At 37.3% G+C, this 26,760-nt stretch overlaps 1 protein-coding gene across 1 annotated transcript in view; it reads right to left on the reverse strand.

Annotated features, from left to right (window-relative positions):
* Positions 1-9,138: 9,138 nt before the first annotated feature.
* Positions 9,139-26,760, reverse strand: part of LOC125235309 (parapinopsin-like) — a 118,554-nt gene continuing 100,932 nt past the window's right edge. The window contains exons 6-8 of the mRNA XM_048141830.1: positions 16,854-16,994; positions 10,674-10,763; positions 9,139-10,602 (exon numbers count right to left, since the gene is read on the reverse strand). Coding sequence (XP_047997787.1) covers positions 9,850-10,602; positions 10,674-10,763; positions 16,854-16,994 — 984 coding nt within the window. The 3' untranslated portion in view covers positions 9,139-9,849. The remainder of the gene's footprint in view (positions 10,603-10,673; positions 10,764-16,853; positions 16,995-26,760) is intronic.

Raw genomic sequence — 26,760 nt, forward strand, 5'->3', positions numbered from 1 at the left:
AATATATTCGCCCCAATTGCTATGCAGAGCGCGGTCCGTTTTCATGACATACATAGGGATACTTAGCGAATGTAGTGTCGCATACGGTAGCTTAATATCACTTTGCACTCTTGTGGGTAAAATGCAACTTTTTCGTTTTAAAAAAATTAAGGTAAAGTCCTGTGCCATAACGAGTTGCCTCACTAAGGAAAGAAAATCAGGGTCGTTTTCGATGCTCGACGATCATTTTGTTTCACATCGGAATTCATAGAAATTGTTTATTGTCTTTAACGTTAAATTTCAAGCCATTATGTCATTTTATTATGCTCATGTTAATCTGACAAAACATGCATACATAAATTCATATACACAAATACATGTCATGTCATGAAACTGATCAGGCCCCGTAGCCGAATGGCATTTCTGAAATGTAGTCTGGCTCTATCACGCCAATACGCAAGAGCGATAGAGATAGATAGCTACAGAAGAGATATTATCGTGAGCGTTTGTGAATTCGGCTAAGCACACAGGTTTCAGTGACAATCTTATGGAAATCTAGTGTATGGGGATAATCTCCATACTCTAGAGTGCATAAAGCACCAAATAAAATTGGTACCAAGCATTCGATTGTATTTGGTTTTTCGGAAAACTCAGTTACTGACCCCATCCCACAGTCGACTTCTACGACACCCACGGGAGAAAAGAGGGTGGTTAAAGTCATATCTGTCGCCACACATTAACTACCACATTAAGTACAAAAGGATTAACACGTTTGTGGGGGTATTAATCGGTTTTTAATGCGTTTTGCGTGTCACACTGAATAATTTAATAGTTATTTGTTATACAAGGGGGCAAAGTTGTATTTTAACGCCGAGTGTGGAATTGAAAAACGAGCAAGTAAAAGGAGTCTATAGTTGAACCACGAGCGAAGCGAGTCCTGAACTTGCGAGTTTTTTAATACACGAGAAGTAAAATTCATTTGCACCCGAGTGTGACACAAAACTTTTCCCCTCACTACAGCGAGGAAACTACAACGCAAAAAATGCGTTTATCACTGTTTCCAGTAGTTCCACAGGCGGTAAATCATCTTTATTACTAGATTCACCTACTTTTATCAATTTTAAAGCAGTTAATTTGACGTTATTCAAGGTCAAATTACTTTACCCACTAGTGGATAAAATGCGTTTTTACCCGCTGGTATTAAAGGACAAAACACGTATTTCCGAGCTAGTGAGGGGAAACCGATATTAATTTTTACCTGAAATTACGTTTTTCCCCGTGGCGTTTTCACTATCGATCGAGTAACGTATAAAAAAATCATAGTAGCCACACAATTGTATATCCGAATTGGCTTGAAAAGCATTCGTTTTGTTTGATTGATAACAGAACGGATGAAAATGGATTCCAAATAAAGAACTGGGCACGTAGTCAACGTCGCATTCGTTTACGTTACGTAAGCCGATCGTAGCTAGCTCTTTTTTTCTGTAGTGCGTTCTGTCTACGTTTCAATAATTACGTAGTGTCAATGATTGTCAACCAGCCTATAAAAACACAGTCGAAATGACAATAGCTGTTATAGTATGAATTTTCTAAGATGAACTTTTCGCTTTAGCCGTAATCTGTTAAACAAACGCCTTTGTTTCTATTATTCTCGGCGGCTAGCTCCCGTTTCCACAGCACGTGCTAAAGTCTCAGTGTAGTTAAAAAGCAACTATCATGATAGCAATAAGGTTCAAATTTATTAAACAGTTTGCAGTATGCAGGTAACTTTTTTTGAAGTTGACAAAACGTGTTATCTCCGAAAGGTCTTTTTATGGATTTGAACCTTATTAATATCATGATAGTTGCTTTTTAACTACACTGAGACTATAGCACGTGCCGTTTAAACGGGAGCTAGCCGCCGTGAATAACAGAAACAAAGGCATTTGTTTAACAGATTACGGCTAAAGCGAAAAGTTCATCTCAGAAAATTCATACTATAACTCTAGACACCGCTCGAAACACAGTCTGTCTCTGTCGCGCGAATACGGAAGAGTGGTACTGATACAATAATAGGCTACTTGCCTCCTAGTCAAAGCAGCTTCTTTTTAAGAACTGTCAAAACTAATTCCAACGTCTTGAAAATGTAGAACTAATTATTTATTATTACCTAGAATCCGTTTCCTGCGCCGTTTGTACTGTATGCCTACCATCTCCAATTCTCCCTCAATTGCTCAAAGGTTAACTGGAAGAGATCCCTTAAAGGGATAAGTTCGCCTTTGTACTTATAATAAGCTCTTTTTCCTGTGTGTTGTATTATTTTCTGGTACAATAAAGTGTTTTACTACTACTACTACTACTACTAATATGAAATCGAATTGAGTGACGTCACGGTCAACTCAGTTACTTCATTGATTTCTACCTGACTTATTAAATAGAAATTGGATTTAAAAATAACTTCTATCCATGTATTGTTTCGTGCTTTATTTCGTGCACATTATAAAATATTTTATTTTAAGTACAGTCAAATTCATATTATAACGATATTACGCTTACTAAGCGTTTGCGCATTTGGCTAATACGTATCCAGGTGCCGTAGCCGAATGGCATTTCTGCGACGCGAAACGAAAACGAAACGCCGCGAAAGGTAGTCTGGCTCTGTCGCGCCAATACGCAAGAGCGATAGAATAGATATCTACGAACGTTTCGTTTCGTGAGCGTTTGTGCCATTCGGCTACGTAATTACCCAGTTACGGTTGTTTCAGTGAGCATTTTCAATCTCGTTCGTTATTGGCGAAAGCCTTCGTAGGATGTCAGGAATAAGCTATGATGAGAAATCGCTTTTTAATCTTTTGAACCGATTCCAAAGAGATTCTTGTTCTTGTGTTTTTGCAATTGCAGATTTTTTACGATAATACGATAGGATATGGGATGGATACCCAATACCCATTTGATTCGGTCAAACTGTTTTTTGAAAAAAAAAAAATTAAATCCAAATAAAAAGATATGCGGTTTGATACCTTAGGGTAAGGTGCTTTGCGCACACTAGCGTCCCCCCCCTCCACCCGACGCAACCCCCCTTTTACCATAAAATATGTGCCAAAATTCAGTTATTTTTTATTTTTGGGGAAAATATACATTTTAGAAAAAAGTTGTCAATGAAATAAATAATGCTCATAAAATTCTCAATAAGAAAGGTCATACAATATTTTTTGATATCATGCACTATTTTCATGTTATCTATATAAACGGCAAAGTCATGAGTGACTGCCTGACTTAAATCAAGGCACAGCCCAAACCGCTGGTGCTAAGAGAATCCAAATTTGGCTCATAGGCTACTTATAAGGTCTACGAACCCGCTGAGGAAGGATTTTTCAAAATTCATCCCCTAAGGGGGTGAAATGGGTGTCCCAAATTCGTATGACGATCTACCTTTATTTTGAGAATATGAGCTTGAAACTTCTTATAAAGACTAAAAAGGTAATATTAAAATGGAAAGAAACTAATTTCAGCGTTTTTTGATTTTTATCCTTTAAGAGTAGGTACCTATCCTTTAAGAGGCTGGCTGAAGTTTGTATGGGGAATAAGTTTTATTTTAAGCTACAGGCTTGAAACTTGGTAAATAGGTACTTCAGAAGAGCAAAAACTAGTAGCTTGATAAACTTTGACAAAATTCAGAAATTTAACCACTAATAAACATTACTATTTCATTAAGTACTGAGTTATATCGAACTTCAACAAGCTAATGCACGAATATGGTAAGTGTTAAAAAAAAATGCATATAACCTTATTTGTGTAAAATTTAATAAAAATTAATTCTTTCATAGACACTTTTTTCCTAACTCTGATACTTTTCTCAAAAATGAAGAAATACCTTAAACCGGGACCTCAGTCGTGCTAAAAGGGGGTGTTGCGTCAGGGGGACGCTAGTGTGCGCAAAGCACCTTACCCTAAGGTACCATACTACATTTAAGTTTAGCTGGATTTAATTTTTTTTAATTTTCCATGCATTGGAACACAACTTGACCGAATCAATTGACACAATAAAATTTTAGTTGTATAATTGGCCATTTTTTATCAGAGTTGTCCACCCCACTTTTTTTTGATTTGGAAATTTTTATGTGGTCACTCAAAATCGCGAACTCTTTCAATCCTAATAGAAGAAAAAAAGTGTCCCAAGGTTTTTTCCCATTCCGTTACCATTTTTTCATACATTTTGTATGGCGGTAACGGAATGGAAGGTTTGAAAAATGTATCTAAATCTTCAATTTTTTTTTTTCACCATTCAGGATCGAAAAACCTTGCAATTCTGAGTATGACAACAACAACAACAACAACATACAATCACGCCTGTATCCCATAAAGGGGTAGGCAGAACACATGAAACTACTAAAGCTTCAGTGCCACTCTTGGCAAATAAGGGGTTGAAAGAAAACGAAACTGTGACATTGCAGTGACAGGTTGCCAGCCTCTCGCCTACGCCACAATTTAACCCATATCCCACAGTCGCCTTCTACGACACCCACGGGAAGAAAGGGGGTGGTGAAATTCTTAACCCGTCACCACACAGGCTAGAAATCTGTTCTGAGTATGAATCGTGTAAAAAATACCCATGTTACAAAAAAAGTGGGGGGACAACTTTGAAAAAAATGGCTCAAAGCTACGTAGTTTTTCTGATCTGCTATATGACTGACTTCCATGCAAAGTTAACAGGAGGTTTCCTTGTTTTTATGAGGACCAGCTGTCCTTACGTACCTAATTATAGGTCCGGTCGAGGAAATCGATTATTTAGCAATTTGGCTCCTGTGCATTTGGTTGATATTTGTAAGAGCTGTCAAAAGTAAAGTGAACCGTTAACTGCTAAATATTTCAGTTTCCTTGACTGTACTTTATAAGTATAAAACAAAGAGATACTTACCAAAGATTATATTCCAGAGGTCCAGTATCGGTCTCAAGTCTCAAAAAGAGATTCACTCTTGATTTAAACAAGTCCATGTTATAACGGGCTGGAAATAGATCTGCAGGGAGTGAGTTCTACTCTAAGCCGATTGCATGATAAAGCTGGATGCAAAGCTTTTAGTGCGAATCAGAAATGTAAGCGCTTTCCGCGCGGCCAGTTAGAATATGCATTATTTTGTATAACTACCTCTTTTAGTTAAGTTAAGTCATAAGTTTCTTTGTGCGCTCTAAACTAAATTTATATATTGTTGTGTATTAATCTCGTTAAGTGAATTGTATGTAATTCTTATGAGATTAAATGATCTTAAACCTAAGTAAACTATTTTTCACCACACCAACTGATAAAGGCGTTCTTTGCTATTCGAAAACTGATAGCAAAATTGCATTTTATCCAAAGTGCAAAGTAATTTCACACAAATTTTAACTTGATGTCTTTAGCTGGCTGGTAGAATTTACTTATAAATGACGATTTTGAATCATAAATATTGAACTCACTACGCTCGTGGTTCAATAATTGAATCTTTCGCTTGCTCGGGTATCAATATTGGCCCGTGCGGTTAAACAACAACTTTGCCCCCTTGTAAAACAAATAACTATCTATGTATTTAATTGTTCGTAATAAATTTTGCTTTTGAGGCTGTAAAGAGGTTGCAGCTCTGCAAGTGAAAATTTTCATCTTCGTCAGAAACAAAACTTGAGTCCAATTTCACTTACGTATTACTTAAAAGACATACATATAATCACGCATGTATCCCATAAAGGGGTAAGCAGAGCATGAACTACTAAGTTTCAGTGCCACTCTTGGCAAAAAGGGGTTGAAAGAAATCCAAATTGTGACATTGCAGTGACAGGTTGCCAGCTTCTCACCTACGCCACAATCTAACCCATATCCCACAGTCGACTTTTACGGCTCTCACGGGAAGAAAGGGGGTGGTGAAATTCTTAACTCGTCACCACACAGACTTAAAAGAGTTGAAACTTATTTTCCATTACTACTTCAAAATAAGATTCTTGTAAAAGTAGGTGGTAGGTAATAATATTCAATGAAACTTCTATATTTGAAAAAAGATAATTTATTTAAACATTGAAGACTCTTGAAGACTCTCTGAGAAGTTACATAAAAATATGTTTAAGGCTAAATTATTGTACCTATTTACATTACGTTGAACAATGTCCCTAACTTTAATCTTCATAAATAATTTAGTGATTTGGTGCTCAAAACTAAGCTAAATTTCAATATTTAATAGGCCTTTCACGATGCAAAATTGTAATATTCATGGACTTCTGACCATATAGCATAACTTGCCCTGTCGCGCGCGAGTCCATACTTGAAGTCGCGCTATGGACTCGCGCTTGACAGGGCAAGTTGTGAGTTCATGGTCATGGTCTCTAGAGGCGGATTCTTACTTTTCATTTGAGTGTTTTCTAATTTGTAAAGTTCTACTTATTTGTAAAATTAAACCTTATTAAATTTGATGACATAATGTGACGTCCTTACAAACGAAACGTCTACAAAAATTTTGCGTGACAGCTGCTCCGTACAAAAATGGACTACCTACGACAGTTCATCATCATGGCAAGAACGATTGAAAACTGGACTGACAAAGCCCATACAAAAAAGCGTACCCCTGAAATGTACATGCCTTTTAGGCTTAAAACTAGATGGCGCTGTTCGTAGCCTGGAAGTGGCCAAAATCATATTTTCCCCAAATATGTTTTATGAGAACAAATGAACTAAACTAACTATTGTGGCTCAGTGATCCAAAGTGAATCTTGGCCTCCGAAACGAGAGATCGCCACCTGTCCCGATCCTGCGCAGCCTCTTGCCAGTCTCTGACTTGAAGCCGACGCAGATCCTCCACCACACTGTCCTCCCAGCGGTACCTGGGTCGACCCGCCGAACAAATGACATATTTTTTTTATTTTACGCCACTACACATTTTGAAATAAATTAACTTGTAAGCATAATCAGTGTAGTTATGATAGTATTTAATAGGTGGCGCTAAAAATCGAGGTACGATTCTTAGTATGAACAAAGACCTATATAACTTCGTATAGACAGATAAAGTCTAAGAAAAAAACGTACCCCAAAACCATACAGAAAAAGGTACGGTGAGCTAGATGGCGATACACCTTTGGGGTACGCTCAGCTAGATGGCGCTAATATTAATATTTGACATTTTAACACATATCAAGCTAAGAATATGGGCCAAATTGTCAAAACTGAGGTTCGAAAGTTTTAAGCCTGTGTCGCGAGATGGCAGTCTATGCACTGTGATTACACATTTTACTTTGACAGTAACTCTCTTTAATACTCTATCCTCTTTGGTATGAAGTATATATGTAATTCCTATATAAGTAATCCTTGATCATGGTATAATGCGCTAGAACAAAACAGTCGTTTAAGGTTATCTGGGATACTTGTGTCTCTTGCAATCCTCTACGTTTTAAGTATGGTCATCAAATTATTTTTCACCACCCCAACTGGTAAAGGCTCTTTGAGTCTTTGCAGTATTTGCTTTCGAAAACAGATAACAAAATTGCATCTTATCCACAAGAGTGCAAAGTAATTTCATACAAATTTTAACTTGATGTCTTAAGCGGGCTGGTAGATTTTACTTATAAATGATGATTTTGAATCATAAGTATAGAATAAATTGATTTTGATTTATTTTAGTGTGATGTTTTAGAGTCATTATTTAGTTCGTGTTGGTGTGGTGAAAATGTTTGTGTTTCACTCGGTGGCAAAGTTTGTTTAAAACCTTCGTGCCTTGAAACCCTCTACTTAACCCTCTTAAACAACAACTTTGCCCCCTTGTAAAACAAATAAGTATTATATGGCTATCATAGATCTTCAAAAGACACATTTACCCCACAAGACGCAAATAGCCCGGTTGACGCAAATGAGCATTACTTTTTTTTTCGAAACTTTTATGAAATGTGATATTTTTGAAAAAAACTCTACTCAGAATCACTAGCATTTCCAATCATAGTAGTTAAAGAAATTGTACCATACGATTTTTTCTTATTTTGTTACCATTTTTCGTACATGTTGTGTGGGGTTAACAAAAGAGGAAAGTAATAAAAATGTATGGAAATTCTGGGACACTTTTTGTCTCCCAGTGAGATTGAAAGTCCTCGTGATTCTGAGTACAATTGACCTAAAATTCTTTAAAAAAATAAAAATAAAAAAAATGGCAAAAAAAGAAATGCTCAAATAACACAACTGACTTGGATGCATATTATTTTTCGCTCCGCTAAATATTTAAATTGACCTAAATTGAATCCACTGTCTTTACGGAATTCCGTAGAGGCTGATTGAAAGATAAATTAACATATTTATTATGGACGAATTAAGATTCAGTTCTGGCTTTTGCGTATTTAAATAAATTATTACAGTTTTCAGGTGTTAACTCTATCATATTTTTAAATTAAAGGAAAAATGGAAAAATTCACACCTCCGGCAGGACTCGAACCTGCGACCTTTGGCCTTGCCGGGGCCATCGCGCTTCCAACTGCGCCACGGAGGCCTGCTGGATGTGTGCGAATTTATCCATGCCTTCCCTCAATTCTCAACCGCCTTAGGGTGGCGTTAGGGTGGTGTTAACTCTATCAATTATGAATCTGTGTTCGTGATTGCCCAGTGTCTTTCTAAATGTGACTTTTGATCGCAAATACGCAGGAAAATCTATGATTTCATAGATTTTATAAATTATTGTTTTAAAAAGATTTTATTAAATATTTTAATGATTTCATACAAAGAGTTGACGATTGAACTCTTGGGTACAGGGACTGATTTTCACTATGTTGAGTGTCGATACGTTGCCTTGCCTAATTAGGATGTAGGTAGGTATCTAGTAATTTGCAGCTACAACTTATTATAATTTTAACTCCCTGGAACAAGAAACGCGGTGTCCGGTTTTAAATCGTACGTCATTCCCGGACGCAACTGTTATCCGGCCGGAAAGCGTCAAGTTTCAGGCCTCTACGATAAACGAAGTTACCGCTTTTCGGCTCCATCGAACAGTAAAATAGTGTACACATCTTGGCCAGTAATTAAAAAAGTCTCAGATAACATGTTAGTTGACAATTAGATGTGATCCAAGAAAATCATTATTTTTAAACCAATTTTTCCGATAACCATTTTAATATGATTTTACGTTTGCATTTATTTGATTTACTAACACTACTTTCACAAGCCCAAATAAAGAATTATTATTTAGTAAATTTCAACTTATTAACTTTTTTTTTTATAATGGGGCCAGTACTGACCCACTGGATTAAGTACCTATAGCCTTTTTAAACCAGTCTGTCGGTTACCTCAAGGCTCGCCCTTAGGAACAGGGTGTCGATATTATTCGCCACACATCTCAAATTTATTAAAAAGACAATGATACATATTAACATTAACGACAAGCGGAGTTCCCGCAATTTTAGAAAATATAACTATACATTAAAATTTCGTACACGCTGCTCATAAAGCGCAAAAATCGCATTAAAAATTCGAACATCAAACTACACAAACTCAATCGATGTGTTACTTTGTCTTACGCTAGCTAAAACATAATTATTAATACTATTTTATAATAATTGGCAACTTCCTTACAGTAATCTTCTGTAATCAGAACTAAGTTTACTCGAATTCATGAGATACCATCCCCAATCTTGCTAACGCCTTTAGCAAATACTATACTCGAAACATCAAGGAAACCTGCTCATTTTCGTTTGGCACTCAAATCTATATCACAGACACTTGACGATAGCTCTTTTTTTTAAATACTGCCGATCGGCACAGCACCTAATAACCCTTCCAATAAGAGAGGATCACAGAATAAATATACTAGTTTCCTTCGATCATGCATTACAAAATATAAATAATTTAAAATTTTCGTTTCCGATTCTACTATACTAGTCCTCATTTTACTCTTTCAGCTACAAATTGTCTTTTTTGTCGTAACTTTCGTTTTTGTCGTAACGACATAGATAACTTTTGAAGTTATCTTGACCGAGTTTAGGATTGTGACCGATGAACTTACTCACTACCGTACTCTTAAATAAGGGTTTAGATTGGTTCAGCGACTCTAATTTACTTTCTATAGAGAGTTTCCTCTTCTTGCTTTGGTTGGAGACGCCGCTAAGGTCGAGGGAGTAGCTGTGTTTGATCAGTTTAGGTTTCTTGGTGACTCTGAACTCACTGAGGTTGTTGTCATACTCCGGGGAGTCCGTAACGTGTTCCTCGAAAGCTAAATTTCCGTAAACGTTTTTCATCATGTAGGTGACGTCATCAAGCTTGTCTGTAGCCTGGACGTCCTCAAACAGCCTCGAAGACTCGTCATACTCTTGTTTCCTGCTGCCGCTGTCGTCCTCGTGCGTGGTCTCCACAGATCGTTCAGCTTCCGAAGAAGTCCTGGTTTCTTTAATAGTGCACAGCTCGGTTTCTCTAAGGAAGTTCCGTATGGTCCCATTATTTGTGACTTCTGAGGCATCTTCGGCGATAATTACTTTTTTATTCTTAGGCTTTTTTAAGATGATGGAGACGTTGGTCTCTGAACACTGCCGGGAGGAGTCGTTGAGGCAGGACATTCTGTGGGCGGGGGACATTAGGGTGTTGTCGTATCCTTTTTCCGTTTGAGAGAGTCCTCCCTTACTATGATGACCGAAGAACCGTTTAATGGACTGCCGAAACTGAAAAGAAAAACGTTTGTAAAACATACAGAAAATACATTATAGCAAAGGTTGAGTAGGGTAATTATTACCTGAGTATTCATTCCGACGTAGATTAGAGGGTCGTAGCAAATGGAGCTTTTAGCGACGAGAGCCGGTATGACCCCCACTCCCGGCGAAATCTGGAAAGAAAATTGCCTTTTAGTGAGAGCAACTTTTAGCAGCCACAACAATACTTTGGAAATTTTGAATAAGTGTACTTTTTAATTACTTAGTAGTTTGTGACGTTTAAACAATCTTGTTTAAATAAAAAGTTACACAAAAAATGTTCTTATTTGTAGATTGGCATTAAATCTGGCAAAAAATAAAACTATCACTAAGACAGTCAGACTTTTTTAGCAAATCCATAAAACATCATACATCCTTTAGCAAATCCATCAATGTCCCTACCATAATCATTGCTTTGAAATCGTTTTCCAACTGCCATCCAGCACTCCACACATCCACTGCATGCAGACGTCCATAGGTTACGGTGACCGCTTTACATCAGGCGGGCCGTATACTTGTTTGCCACCGACGTAGTATAAAAAAAAAAAAAAACTGCATTTCAATAGGAACTTTCTTGAAATTCATTGTACCCATGCTTTTCTGATATGTTTTACAAATTTGAGGCGCCTTTTATGCCAAATGCGTCGTTTTTAAGTACGTAAAGGTAACATCGGTTGTGAAAAGGCCCTACCTGCTGCCACAAAGATAGAATTATAATCACCTCTTGTACTCGAAAGCTGAATTCGTCTCAATCTCAAACGTGGCCCTTACCAACGTGCGGAGCCGAATGCACAAACGCTTACGAAATGAAACGCTTGTAGATATCTATCTCTTTCGCTCTTACGTATTGGCGCGACAGAGCCAGATTACCTTTCGCGGCGTTTATGTCGTAGAAATGCCATTCGGCTACGGGGCCAGGAAAGGTATTGAGGTTGGCGGTTTCCAGGATCTTGGTATTTTATTATTCATATTTTTGCCTTGTTTCCTAAATGTTAATTTATGTGTTACAAATATTTCTCTTTACCTAGTATGAAGTAATCCACCACATCAACCTTGCTAAGCTTACTGTAGAAATAGGTATTTAAGAGCGCTATGACAAAAAAAGGCGATATACTTATATTGTAAAATGCACAATGTTCATCGATAAAATTGTACACTTTACCCATACTAAAAGACAGTAAAATTACTTGTTTCAGTTAGAACATCTTATTAACTTAAGGTTAAACAAAAAATATATGGAAGAAAAAGCTTATTCAACTAGTAATGATTTTTTTAAATGCTCGTTTAGGAGAAACCGCGTGCAGCACACACAGGTACGTGTTTTACAGGTACGTGTTTTCAAAGCACTCTTAATATTTCAGAATTCAAGCTTTCATAAATATGATTGTTTGCAGTATTTTATTTCTTACCATCAAATATTTCATAACTTTCTGGAGCAAGTTGAAAACTGTCCGGGACCTCTCTGATTTACAATGCCGAGGAAGGTAAAGAATTCTTGATGCCGGAAATATAAAATTAATGAAGGTTTAACCCTTAAATGCATGACCTTGACAGAAATTCATTCAAATTTGAATTTTGACATGTTGTCTATAGAGTCAAAAATAGATGATGCATATATACATCACTATGCATTTAAGGGTTAAATAAACGACTTTGAGGTTCTTTTCGACTATAAAAAGCTTGGCTTGAGCTTTGATTTAGGGTCGACACAGTCTGTTACATCTTTAAACGACTAGGGGAAGGTTGCGATCATTGAACCGGCGCCTTGATTGGACCACTTAAATATTTCAAAAACTAATAGTACTAGACGGAATCGACTTAGGTACACGGTGACCTTCGGCCTCACCTTCGGCCACCCCGTAACCTCAGTCGCGTCTCGCTTCCCGGAAAAGAGTTACGCGTCCAAGTGCTTTCGAGCACTGATGAAGTTAAATTACGCGAAGGAATAAAATCACGAAAGTATAAATACATTTGCAATTGAATTTATGTGTTGACGTACCTAAGTATTCTCATAATGCTTAAACATTTATTAATGAGCAAATTTAAAACAACAGTTTCCAGCCATTTGTTTTCTCTATTAGTGGGTTCTATCATTAGACGGGTCCAATCATGGCAACTTTTTTTTAGAAATTTTCATACTTCACCCGTGCGCAAATAGACAATATGTAAGAAAAAACCGGCCAAGAGCGTGTCGGGCCACGCTCAGTGTAGGGTTCCGTAGTTTTCCGTATTTTTCTCAAAAACTACTGAACCTATGAAGTTCAAAACAATTTTCCTAGAAAGTCTTTATAAAGTTCTAGTTTTGTGATTTTTTTCATATTTTTTAACCATATGGTTCAAAAGTTAGAGGGGGGGGGGCGCACTTTTTTTTCCTTTAGGAGCGATTATTTCCGAAAATATTAATATTATCAAAAAACGATCTTAGTAAACCCTTATTCATTTTTAAATACCTATCCAACAATATATCACACGTTGGGGTTGGAATTAAAAAAATTATCAGCCCCCACTTTACATGTAGGGGGGGTACCCTAATAAAACATTTTTTTCAATTTTTTATTTTTGCACTTTGTCGGCTTGATTGATATACATATTGGTACCAAATTTCAGCTTTCTAGTGCTAACGGTTACTGAGATTATCCGCGGACGGACGGACGGACGGACAGACAGACATGGCGAAACTATAAGGGTTCCTAGTGACTACGGAACCCTAAAAAAGTAGTACATGAAAAGATTATATATATATATTTTCTTATTTTTATTGTAAAATTTGAATAAAAAATATTTTGATTTGAACCATTGGTTTAAATTTCCTAATTCCATCGACATGATCTTCATTGGACACTTTGTGGTCCAATGAAGGCGACTCTGGTCCAAAGAAGGCAACAGTCCGTTCCAGGGGTTGAAACGGGTCAAAATCAAAATGTTGTTAAAGGTGTCGTGATATACAGATACTCGTTCTCATTTAAGTTATTTATGAAATTATGAATTACGAATTAACCCCTCGCATGCATAGACACGGATCTGTGCGTGAGAATTTTTGTCTATTGTTTTAAATGTCAAGGTAATTTGAAAAAATCACAAAAGTAGAACTTTATAAAGACTTTCTAGGAAAATTGTTTTGAACTTGATAGGTTCAATAGTTTTTGAGAAAAATACAGAAAACTACGGAACCCTACACTGAGCGTGGCCCGACACGCTCTTGGCCGGTTTTTAATTATTTTTTTAATTCTATTTCATAATCTTGTAGTTATAAAGCTCTGTAGTTCATATTTTTCATTTGTAGTAGGCATAAAAGTCGAAAAAAATAAAAAATTAAATATGAAAAATCACGTGCGCGAGGCTGAGTCAGGCACAACAGTACATTTTCTCATAAGCCTTCTTCAAGATCCAGTATGAGATTAAAACCATAACCAATATTGTTACATCTGATTTATATAAATTGACATTGAATGTAATGTGAAATGAATGTCGTAATAAATCTGAATCCTCCCAGTTGTAAATGAATCCTGTTTGATTTTGTTACAAAAAAGATTTTGTAATCCACTTTAAGTACGTAAGAGCTTTTTTAGACAAGCTAACTATATTACTTTTTCTGTTAGCTTTTATCTTTTTATTACTTTTATTATCTTTTGTACATAGTAGCTTAAGATACGATTACATACCTAAGTGACGGCAATTGCTATCGAAATTCGTGTGGGGTGTATTCTATATATTTTTTTTAAATTTTATTCTATTTTTGACTGCGGGAAGTGACTGCACGTTTCTATAAAAATGCTAAAAATGGAAATAGTACATTACATCAGAGGCCGGGTATTGTTTAGCCTGGAAATGAAAGTAGATTCTATGAGGCTTTATTTCCGGCCAAGTGGGTATATAAGCTTTGATACCCTTAATTTTTTGGTATCTTTTGAAATCTGCCGGATAGGGATACGAGGCCGAGGAATCCGTTTTCACGCCGAGGCATGTATAGTGCTTTTCTCAAACATACAATGAAATAAAAAAAATGCTCTAAAGGACAATATTTTATAAAAAAAAGTTACTTTGCAGGCCTAGGCCTGAAAAATAATATGAAATCCCTTTACAGTCCTCTCAGGTTGTTGCGCCCAAAAAGCGATACTTCCCAGCCCATTTTAAGGAACGTAAAGACAATATTTCATTGCATGTTTGAGAAAAAATAATTTTAGGTTACTTTTAGCCTGACCATTTGAAATGTTCCAAACTTTTCGTATTCATTATGAAATGTTGAAATTGAAGTCATGAAGAATTAATGCTTGATAACATTCTCCTGTACCTATGAATGAAATGATCTTGAGAAAGGTTTGTTGGGCAATTTTAACCCCCGACGCAAAACCGACGGGGTGTTATAAGTTTGATGTGTCTGTCTGTCTGTCTGTTTGTCTGTCTGTCTGTGTGTGTGTCTGTCTGTGGCATCGTAGCTCTCGAACGGATGAACCGATTTAGATTTAGTTTTTTTTGTCTGAAAGCTGAGTAAGTTGGGAGTAGTCTTAGCCATGTTTCATGAAAATCGGTCTACTATGTCGCAGTCGGGGGTTTTTTCAAAATTTTAATTTTTAACACTTACCAAACGAGACAGGTGGGAAATTCTGTCAGGGAGAGTGATGTCAGGTAGTTTAAAATGTTAACGGAATGCATGATGTCCATGGGATCGTTGGGTGTAGGGTTGCAAATAGAGAAAAAAAACAAATGTTTTTTTATTCAGAATTATGAAAAAAAAACATGAAAAAAAAACCGAGCACCGTAGTTTTTTTTCTAAATATATATGGTTTGACGACCGGTCTGGCGCAGTCGGTAGTGACCCTGCCTGCTACGCCGCGGTCCCGGGTTCGAATCCCGGTAAGAGCATTTATTTGTGTGATGAGCACAGATATTTGTTCCTGAGTCATGGATGTTTTCTATATATATAAGTATTTATATATTATATATTATATATATCGTTATCTGAGTACCCACAACACAAGCCTTCTTGAGCTTACCGTGGGCCTCAGTTATTTATTTATTTATTTATGTTTTTTTTTTAAGATGAACAAATAATTCTACAATAACGGTTTTTCGTGAGTTGTAACGTGTTTCAATAACAATAACGTACATTTTAATTCGATTAACATTCAGTATACAAACGTTTATTGGGGAATCCCGATGCTGCGTGTAGCGTGGAGAGGCGGTGGTGTTGCCAACAGTAAATAGTGATAACTACCAACTACAGATTTCGTAAATGTTACTTTTATAGGACCGGACATTAAAGTTAGTGTTGATTAAATTCGTTTAATAGTTAACATTAAGTCTAAAAAACCGTATAAAAGTATTAACTGCTTTACATACTCCAAAAAAACTGTTTTTTTTCACGGTTTTTTCATGTTTTTTTTTCAAGCCAGAAAAAAACCGTTTTTTTGCAACCCTAGTTGGGTGGACGACATTTGAAAAATTGCGGAGCACTTCTGGTAGTGGTTACCTCAGAACAGGGATAAATTCCATTCAAGCAGAGGCCTATGCTCATCAGTGGCGATAAATGGCTGATATGATGATTGATGACCGATGCCTCAATAGCGAACTGCTCCAAGGCGAACATAGATCAGGGTCTCCACGTGGTCGTGAACAAGATGATCTTAAAAACCAAGCGCGTTACCTTCGCCTCCTGACGCGGCCGAAGCCTCTGCTTTAGGTAACTAAACAATAAAGACAAACTGTTTCATCAAGGCAAACACGAAATAGGGTGTCCATGCGATGGTAAAAGTGATCACGAGCACCAAGCGTGTTACCTTCGCTTCCTCACGCGGCCGAGGCCTCTGCTGTTACTTATACATATACAGGGTGCCCGGTAATTAATGGATAACCTTTTATCCACCAAGAGGGCACCTTATACTGGTCCAGAAAATCGACTTTAAGGTTTAGTAAAAGTCGCCTGGTTTTCGAGATTTTCACACTTTTTAAAATTTAAATGGATATTAATGGACAACCTTTTAACCACGAAGAGGGCACCTTATAGTGGTCCAGAAAACCGACATTAAGGTTTAGTAAAAGTCGCCTGGTTTTCGAGATTTTCACACTTTTTAAAATTAAAACGTGTGAAAATCTCGAAAACCAGGCGACTTTTACTAAACCTAAAAGTCGATTTTCTGGTCCAGTATAAGGTGCCCTCTTGGTGGTTAAAAGGTTGTCCATTAATTACCGGGCACCCGGTATACTAGGATATGATAGTTACTTACGATTCCCTCAGTAGCAAACTGCTCCATCAAAGCGAACACGGAGTAGGGTGTCCACGCGACGGTGAAGGAGATGATCATCACAAACACCATGCCTGTGACCTTGGTTTCCGCGCGACTTACGCGGCCGAGGCGCTGCGAGTTCTGTAACAACCGATGAATAATTAATGTCCAAATTTAAACAAGGACAATGACTATAATCCGTACTAATATTACACTGAGAGAAATTTGCATTGTGAATTTAACAAGTTCGCCTTGTTGCGGTTTATCCGTTAGAATCAGCCAAACGTATGTTTAAAACAATATGTGTCAGGTTGTTTTTATAAAATCGACTTGTTGATTCAAATATATTGCCGATTCAAATGACAAGTAGCTTGTTGTTTGAACCAAAAAGCACGTAGGCGCTATTTTAACCAAAAAACTTGTTGAACGAACATGAAAACTGGTTGTATTTTCTCTCAGTGTATAAATGGGAAAGTGTGTGTGTCTGTTTGTTTGTCCGTCTTTCACGGCAAAACGGAGCAACGAATTGACGTGATTTTTTCGGTGGAGATAGTTGAAGGGATGGAGAGTGACATAGGCTACTTTTTGTCTCTTTCTAACGCGAGCGAAGCCGCGGGGAAAAGCTAGTAATTGTATATATAATAAATGTGCAATGTCGTAAAATTAAGAAATATTACTTTTGAATATAATTTGTCTCCAGTTTTAATTCCCGACGCAAAAAACGACGGGGTGTTATTAGTTTGACGTATCTGTTTGTCTGTCTGTGTGTGTGTGTGTCTGTCTGTGGCATCAGCTCCCGATCAGATGAACCGATTTTGGTTTAGTTTTTTTTGTTTGAAAGCTGAATTAGTGTTTTTAACCATGTCTCGCAGGACTGTACAAATGTCAGCTGCGAGGTGATACTGTACTGTGTCGATACTATGTACATAGTTATTTGTTTTACAAGGGGGCAAAATTGTTGTTTAACTGCACGTGCCAATATTGATACCCGAGCAAGCGAAAGATTCCAATATTCAACCGCGAGCGTAGCGAGTGGTTTAAAAAGTGGAATCTTGAGCGTTGCGAGGGTTTCAAGGCACGAAGGTTAAACAAACTTTGCCACCGAGTGAAACACAATTTTTTTCACCACACCAACACGAACAAAATACTGACTATAAAACATCAAACTAAATCAAATCCATCAATCTATTCAATATTTATGATTCAAAATCATAATTTATACCTAAATTCTACCAGCCAGCTTAAGACATAAACTTAAAAGCATGAAATTACTTTGCACTCTTGTAGATAGAATGCAATTTTGCTATCTGTTTTCGAATAACAAAGTAAGCCTTTACCATTTGGTATGGTGAAAAATACTTTTCCCCTCACTAGCTCGGAAACACGTGTTTTGTCCTTTAATACCAGCGGGTAAAAACGCATTTTATGCACTAGTGGGTAAAGTAACTTGACCTTGAACAAAGTCAAATTAACTGCTTTAAAATTGATAAAAGTAGGTGAATCTAGTAATAAAGATGATTTACCACCTGTGGAACTACTGGAAGCAGTGATAAACGCATTTTTTACGTTGTAGTTTCCTCGCTATAGTGAGGGGAAAAGTTTTGTGTTACACTCGGGTGCAAATGTATTTTACTTCTCGTGTGTTAAAAAACTCGCAAGTTCAGGATTCTATTCTCGAACCACTCGCGTCGCTCGTGGTTCAACTATAGAATCCTTTCACTTGCTCGTTTTTCAATTCCACATCCACACTCGTCGTTAAAATACAACTTTGCCCTTTTGTATAAAAAATAACTATTACAGCCCGGCAATTTGAAATAAGCCTAGTTACAAAGTCGTGTTACCCGTAAGTTGTACCTGCATGCCATTTTGTCCGGATTTCTCCTACTTATATTCAAAACCTTCACAATATCATAATAATATTCCTTTCAATTTACGACAACTGGCGATCCACTAACCCAAATTGAATTCATGTGGCGAAATAAGCTTCTCCTACATTCATAAAAATGGAAGAGCAGCCTTTGTTACGTACACCCTCATTTTAACTGCAGTCATAAAATAAGATGTTCTTCAATAAGCTTGGGCCTCGGGTTTTGGGTTATCCTAGTTCACTAAAGTTTTATTATTTGTGACGTTTTCAAGTATAAGGTACCACATTACCATTTAACATCATCGTTCCTGCGTTACGCCACGGCTCAATGGAATCTGAGGTCCGCTTTGACAACTATTTATTCCTAAAATTTGGCGTTTCACTAAAGCGACTGCCATATGACCTTCCAAACCGAAGGGTCTAGGCCTTATTGGGATTAGTCCGCTTTCTGATAAATGGGCGATTTTTTCCGGCATTACAAGTAGTTTGCATCATACAATATGCAATTATGCATGTCCTTTTTATGCAAGAGCGTCAGTCAAGAGTTTGGCAAAGTCTTGACAATATTGCTTAGCGAAGCAAATTTTTATTTATGGATTCAACTATGGCAACATTACACTTCTCTCATATTTTATATGGTAGTATATTTTTAACTTTTGCGAACTTTTTGTTACGAGTAAGTATAAACTTTAAATGTGAATTTTACGCATATATAAGCATTATTTATCTTTGTAATTTATCTATACTTAATATTATAAATGGGAAAGTGTGTGTGTCTGTTTGTTTGTCCGCCTTTCACGGCAAAACGGAGCGACGAATTGACGTGATTTTTTAAGTGGAGATAGTTAAAGGGATGGAGAGTGACATAGGCTACTTTTTGTCTCTTCCTAACCCCCCACTTTCCTTAAATGGGGGCGGACGTTTGTATGGAAAATTCCGCAAATTTTGAATGTAACGCGAGCGAAGCAGCGGGCAAAAGCTAGTTTCCTATAAATATTACAGCTTTTTTAGGTACTATTATTAAGAAAAAAAATAGTTATTTGTTATACAAGGGGGCAAAGTTGTATTTTAACGCCGAGTGTGGAATTGAAAAACGAGCAAGTGAAAGGATTCTATAGTTGAACCACGAGCGAAGCGAGTGGTTCGAGAATAGAATCCTGAACTTGAGAGTTTTTTAACACACGAGAAGTAAAATAAATTTGCACCCGAGTGTAACACAAAACTTTTCCCCTCACTATAGCGAGGAAACTATAACGCAAAAAATGCGTTTATCACTGCTTCCAGTAGTTCCACAGGTGGTAAATCATCTTTATTACTAGATTCACCTACTTTTGTCAACTTTAAAGCAGTTAATTTGATTTTATTCAAGGTCAAATTACTTTACCCACTAGTGGATAAAATGCGTTTTTACCCGCTGGTATTGAAGGACAAAACACGTGTTTCCGAGCTAGTGAGGGGAAAAAACAATTACTGACTGTTCAGACTAAGATTTAAAAAAATAACCAATTTAAATTAAACATGACAACTCTAGAACCCTGTCTAATTGACGCGGCGCTTTATCCATACGAATAAATGGGAAAGTGTGTGTGTTTGTTTGTCCGTCTTTCACGACCAAACGGAGCGACTAATTGACGTGAATTTATAAGTGGAGATAGTTGAAGGGATGGAGCGACTTGGGCTACTTTTTGTCTCTTTCTAACGCGAGTGAAGCCGCGGGCAATAGCTAGTTTGCTATAAAAATCACTTTGACGTTCACTGTGAAAAAGTTCTTCAGTGGCCTAGCATACGACCTGATTTAGACGGCGTGCGAACTCGCATGCGATTTTAGTTACATTGCGGGCTGTTGAGGGTACATACAATTTTGCGCAGCCATCAAATACCGCAATGTAATAAAACTCGTATGCGAGTTCTCGTACCGTCTAAATCGGCCCTACAAATTGGTTGACTGTACACATGACCCTTTAAGAAATAGAGGGCGCCCCCCTTTAAGGCCGTGACACATGCAGGTAATGGTAGGTACCACTACGCACGAGTGAGCACCTTAAGACGCTTCAGGAGTGAAAATGCTAAAATGGAAAGGAGCCCCCCTTTCAATTATGGGAATTCTAGTTTAATATACTAGTGTAAAAAAATTGTCCATTAAGAACAACTCAGTTAAAAGATATTGCGAAAAAATGTTTCAAATCGAGGTTCCGCTCTCGACCGTTTCCTCCTTCAAAACATAATCAATCGTAACGAAATTTGAGAATCTGAATAATAATGAAATAAACTGTGCCGGACCGTTTAGTTTTTTTGGCTAATTGTTACCAATCTTGAGTATCACACCTTTTTTTGCGCCATAATGAAAAAGGCCGTTTTTGGAAATCTTTGATTGGCTCTAGCGTCTTTAAAAATAAAAATATCAAAAAAATTAAAACGGTCCGACACAGATAATTAAAATAATAATCTGTGGTAAAAAAATCATTGCTCTATCTTCAAAAACCAGGGAGGAAATAGTCGAGAGCGTTTGTGTTTGTGTTGTTGTTTGTGTGTGAGTGTTTGTGTGTTTGCGAGAGTGTTTGTTTGGTGTACTCGAAACATCTAACTTCAGACTGACCAAATCTACCAAAACGACCTATGCTATTGGCCCTAAAATTTATAATTGTATCCCCGAACAAATGACCGCTATATCCAATGATAATGTATTTTACAATAAATTAAAAAAAATGGCTTATTGATAATGCCTTCTATGACATCAATGAATTCCTTGAAATGTAATATTTAGCGCGATAATGTATTTAAATTAGAACACATTTATAAATTTTATAATTTAATTCTTAGAGTAATAAGGATTACTTAGTTATAATGAATGTTTATGTTTCTGACGTGTAATGTATATGTGCAATATCAATAAATATGAATATGAAGAATTGACCCCTCTTGTATCATCTTAATGTAATATTTATTTGTGACACATACAAACAAGAAGAAGAGGTATCGACACGAGTTTAAATAATGAGTTTGCACGTGTATTGTGGGTTGAAACTTGCAAGTAAGGTACAGCGGGGCTAGGGTTGCAAAAAAACGGTTTTTTTTCTGGCATGAAAAAAAACATGAAAAAAAACCGTGAAAAAAAACAGTTTTTTTTCTGGAGTATGTTTTTTTTCTAAAGTACGAAATCTCAAAATTTGCAAAATAGTTAATACATTTATACGGGTTTTTAGACTTAATGTTAACTATTAAACGAATTTAATCAAATAACTTAAATTTCTGGTCTTATAAAAGTAACATTTACGAAATCTGTAGTTGGTAGTTATCACTATTTACTGTTGGAAACACCACCGCCTCTCCACGCTACACGCAGCATCGGGGATTCCCCAATAAACGTTTGTATACTGAATGTTAATTGAATTAAAATGTACGTTATTGTTATTGAAACACGTTACAACTCACGAAAAACCGTTATTGTCGTATTATTTGTTCATCTGAAAAAAAACCATATTTAGAAAAAAAAACCATGGTGCTCGGTTTTTTTTCATGTTTTTTTTTCACAATTCTGAAAAAAAAATTTTGTTTTTTTTTCTATTTACAACCCTAAGCGGGGCATATCTCAACAGGGGGACAAAAACTGGTCCTTTTTTCTATGTTTTACAATGCTTGCATTATTAAATAGAGTGTCCGCCGGTTATATATGGTAGGCGTATTCAGTAGATACATGAAGAACTCAACATCATAGTGTAATAAATAAAGGAAAAAATGGATAAGTTATAATTGCCCCACAGTCGAGATTTGCCCCGCTGTTCCTTACTACGTTTTACATTTATGGCCCTTTTATTTTTTAACCCCCGATGCAAAAACGACGGGGTGTTATAAGTTTGACGTGTCTGTCTATCTGTCTGTCTGTCTGTCTGTCTGTACGTCTGTGTGTGTGTCTGTCTGTGGCATCGTAGCTCCCGAACGGATGAACCGACTTAGATTTAGATTTTTTGCTTGAGAAAGTAAAGCTGAGTTAGTCGGGAGTGTTCTTAGCCATGTTTCATGAAAATCGGTCCACTATGACGCGGTCGGGGGTTTTTTCAAAATTTTAAATTTGTGGATATGTAATAACGTAACATGCTAATTACCCATTTATCGAACTATATATCTATCTATATCCATAAAAAATGCAGAGCCAATATGTATGTGATCGACTAATCGTACCTACCTATAACTTCCGATAGACTGTTTTGTGATTATTTCTATGTGTAATTTAGTTTTTGCATTTTTATTTTTGACATGTGTTGTTTTGATGTGTTGAAATTGAACACAGGCCAGCTAGAGTAGGTACAGTCAACAATACATATGTAAATACAGAAAAAGTGCCAAAGATATGTATACCCACTTTTATGTACAGGGAATAAAGTTTTGTATACATACTTTTGGCACTTTGTCTGTATTCACAACTGTGTTGTTGACTGTACCTACTATGAACAACTATTTTATCACACGCCAAAGGGGTAGATTTCCGCATATGGCACGATTTACGCGCGAAAGAGCGCGTGTTTCTAACGCTCGCGTTGGTCCGGCAGATGGCGCTCATCGCGTGACTGGACTCCGTTTAGTTTTAAATGCAGAACAACAACCTGGGCTTGGTTTTTTTTATTTGCAAGGCTCGGAAAAACGTCCGTCATTTAGAAAATTCTACCCTGTTCCATACAACCAAAGACATATATAACTCCGTATAGACAGATAAAGTCTAAAAAAAAACGTACCTCAGTACCATACAGAAAAAGGTACGGTGGCCTAGATGGCATTACACCTTTGGGGTACGCTCAGCAAGATGGCGCTAATATTAATATTTGACATTTTAACACATATCAAGCTAACAATATGAGCCAAATTGTCAAAACTGAGGTTCAAAAGTTTTAAGCTTGTATCGAGAGATGGCAGTCTGTGCACTGTGATTACACATTTTACTTTGACAGTGACTCTCTATATTACTCGATCCTCTTTGCATACAACATACATTCCTATTTGTCAGAGTAACGCCCCCTAGGCTGGCATTGTTGAATGAGGGTCAACTGGGAATGTTTTTTAATAGGTATTGAGGATAACATTTTGAAAAAAACCCCGACAAAGTGGACCGATTTTCATGAAACATGGCTAAGAACACTGCCGACTAACTCAGCTTTCAAACAAAAAAAAACTAAATCTAAATCAGTTCATCCGTTCGGGAGCTACGATGCCACAGACAGACAGACACACTCACAGACATACAAACAGATAGACAGACACGTCTAACTTATAAGACCCCGTCGTTTTTGCATCGGGAGTTAAAAAGGGAACTATTTTTGGACATTTTCCTTTCCGAATTGTAATGTGAAATAGACATTACGATACAAGTGCGTAAAAAAGGAAGTTCCTTTTCGCACGTGTATCGTACGACGTTTTTCAGTACAGATGAGCCTCCGAAGTTTCGACCTGGCATATAATGAACCACTTCTCGCACTAGTGCGTAAAAAAAACACCATCTGTACTGAAAAATAACTTTTGTTCCGATTTTTAGTATTCAAAGTTTATTTAACGAAGCCTATTGCGATATTTTTGATACAAAGGCTGGAAATAGTATCACGTTCACATCGTTATTTTTATTCTTTCCCTTTTCACGACGAGCTGATTTTAAAATGGCGTCGCCGATCTGAGGTCAGCCGGCGCCGAAATGGTAATCGTTAACGCCTGACAGACATGCAGTCTGGCTCTGTCGCACCAATCCGCAAGAGCGATAGAGATATAGCTACGAAACAGATATTATCGTGAGCGCTAGCGTGAGCTTAATACGATAATTCTACTCTTCTGTGCCAAGTTGTAGAAATAGGTTTTAATCGTTCTTATCAAAGAAATATAAAAATGCCTTAATAGAATCCTCTTAAAAAGTACCTAAGCAATCTATCAACGTTTACTAAGAACTAAGATTAACATGATCACAAAAACGTAGAAAATCTCTCTAAGGATCTTGTAACTAGAAATGTAGCAGAAATAATAGCGTTAGGGCCCATTTACACGGTGCAAGTACTCGCATGCAAGTGATACAAGTGTAAGTATTACCAAAGAGGATCGAGTATTATAGAGAATTACTGTCAAAGTAAAATGTGTAATCACAGAGCATAGACTGCCATCTCTCGACACAGGCTTAAAGCTTTTGAACCTCCATTTTGACAATTTGGCCCATATTCTTAGCTTGATATGTGTTAAAATGTCAAACATTAGCGCCATCTAGCCGAGCGTACCCCAAAGGTGTATCGCCATCTAGCTCACCGTAACTTTTTCTGTATGGTTATGAGGTACGTTTTTTTCTTAGACTTTATCGGTCTATACGGAGTTACATAAGTCTTTGGTATTACATATAGGAAGGAAGACCAGCGCTGGTAGTCGCCAGCCCTATCCTGAGGTGAGGCCATTTCGTGGCACTTTATTGCTTTTTGTATGTCTTAAAAATTCGAACCCCGGCTCGCACCAATGAGTTTTTCGGAATTTATGTGCGAAATGTCATTTGATATTTGCCAGTCGCTTTTCGGTGAAGGAAAACATCGTGAAGAAACCGGACTAATTTCATACATACATACATACAATCACGCCTGTATCCCATAAAGGGGTAGGCAGAGCACATGAAACCACAAAAGCTTCAGGGCCACTCTTGGCAAATAACAACTAATAACTATGAAATAAAACTATGGAAACGGATTAAATCGCGTATAATGAATTTAAAATACATCCCGACGTTTCGAACTCTTTACAGCGTTCGTGGTCAACGGGTGACTGAGGAAAAATTAAAATGTGCAAAAGCTACCCACTTACAAGAAATATTAACGAACCCTGACCACAAATAATATAGATTTCTAAGGCAGGTTCACACACTATTAATAAAGCCAGTTATACAATATTCAAAAAATTTACCATTACTCTGTTAAAAAATAATTAACCAATTAATCTACACAAAATTGACAAAGAAACAAACTGCAAATGTCCAACACCATACAACACAAATGCCTCACAGCCTTCGTCGTGCTTGTTCCATTATCAGATGTACTACTGGATCCCAAGCCGGTGGTAAAGTAAAGCCATCCTCTCTATTAAAGTTTGGATATTTCTTGATCTCAATGGCCTCTCGCAACATTCTGGGTATATATCGCTTCTCCTTAGCGAGAACCAGAGGCTTGTCAAACTTTATAGCATGATTGACTTTATCCATGACATGTTCAGAGACTGCAGACCTTTGCCGACGGTGCTTGACATCCGCTATGTGTTCCTTCACCCGTGTGGAAATGCTTCGTTTCGTCTGTCCCACATATGACAGCCCGCACTCACAGTCTAGCCTGTACACTCCCGCGCAGCCGAAGATATTTAAAAGATACGTAGATGACACTTTTACTATACTTCCTAAAAGTAATGTTTCAACTTTCTTAGACCATTTAAATTCTATCCATAGTAAAATACAATTTACTATGGAATTGGAGAAAGACTGTTCTCTTCCCTTCTTGGATGTTCTCATTTTGAGGAATCCTGATAATAGCTTAGGTCGCACTGTGTATAGAAAACCTACTCATACTGATAGGTACTTAAATGGCAAATCCCACCACCATCCCAGTCAACTAGCTACTGTAGGCAAATCTTTGTTTCAGAGAGCCCAAAGGATATGTGACGACCAACATTTGACCGCGGAGCTTCGACATGCCAGGCAGGCGCTGTTGGCGAACGAGCTCAAGATACCGCGTGTCAAGCAGAAGGCCCGTTTGAAGATCCCTACAGTCGAGCGCCGGCCTGCAATTCTCCCCTTTGTTAGAGGGGTCACAGATAGGATCAGCCACATCTTGAAACGGGCTTCTATTAAAACTTATTTCAAGCCTATGAAGAAGATGTCCCAATTCCTGAGGCCTGTGAAATGTCAAACTCCTCTACAAAGCGCGGGAGTGTACAGGCTAGACTGTGAGTGCGGGCTGTCATATGTGGGACAGACGAAACGAAGCATTTCCACACGGGTGAAGGAACACATAGCGGATGTCAAGCACCGTCGGCAAAGGTCTG

This window comes from Leguminivora glycinivorella, chromosome 17, assembly GCF_023078275.1.
Source record: "Leguminivora glycinivorella isolate SPB_JAAS2020 chromosome 17, LegGlyc_1.1, whole genome shotgun sequence".
Classification (NCBI taxonomy): domain Eukaryota; kingdom Metazoa; phylum Arthropoda; class Insecta; order Lepidoptera; family Tortricidae; genus Leguminivora; species Leguminivora glycinivorella.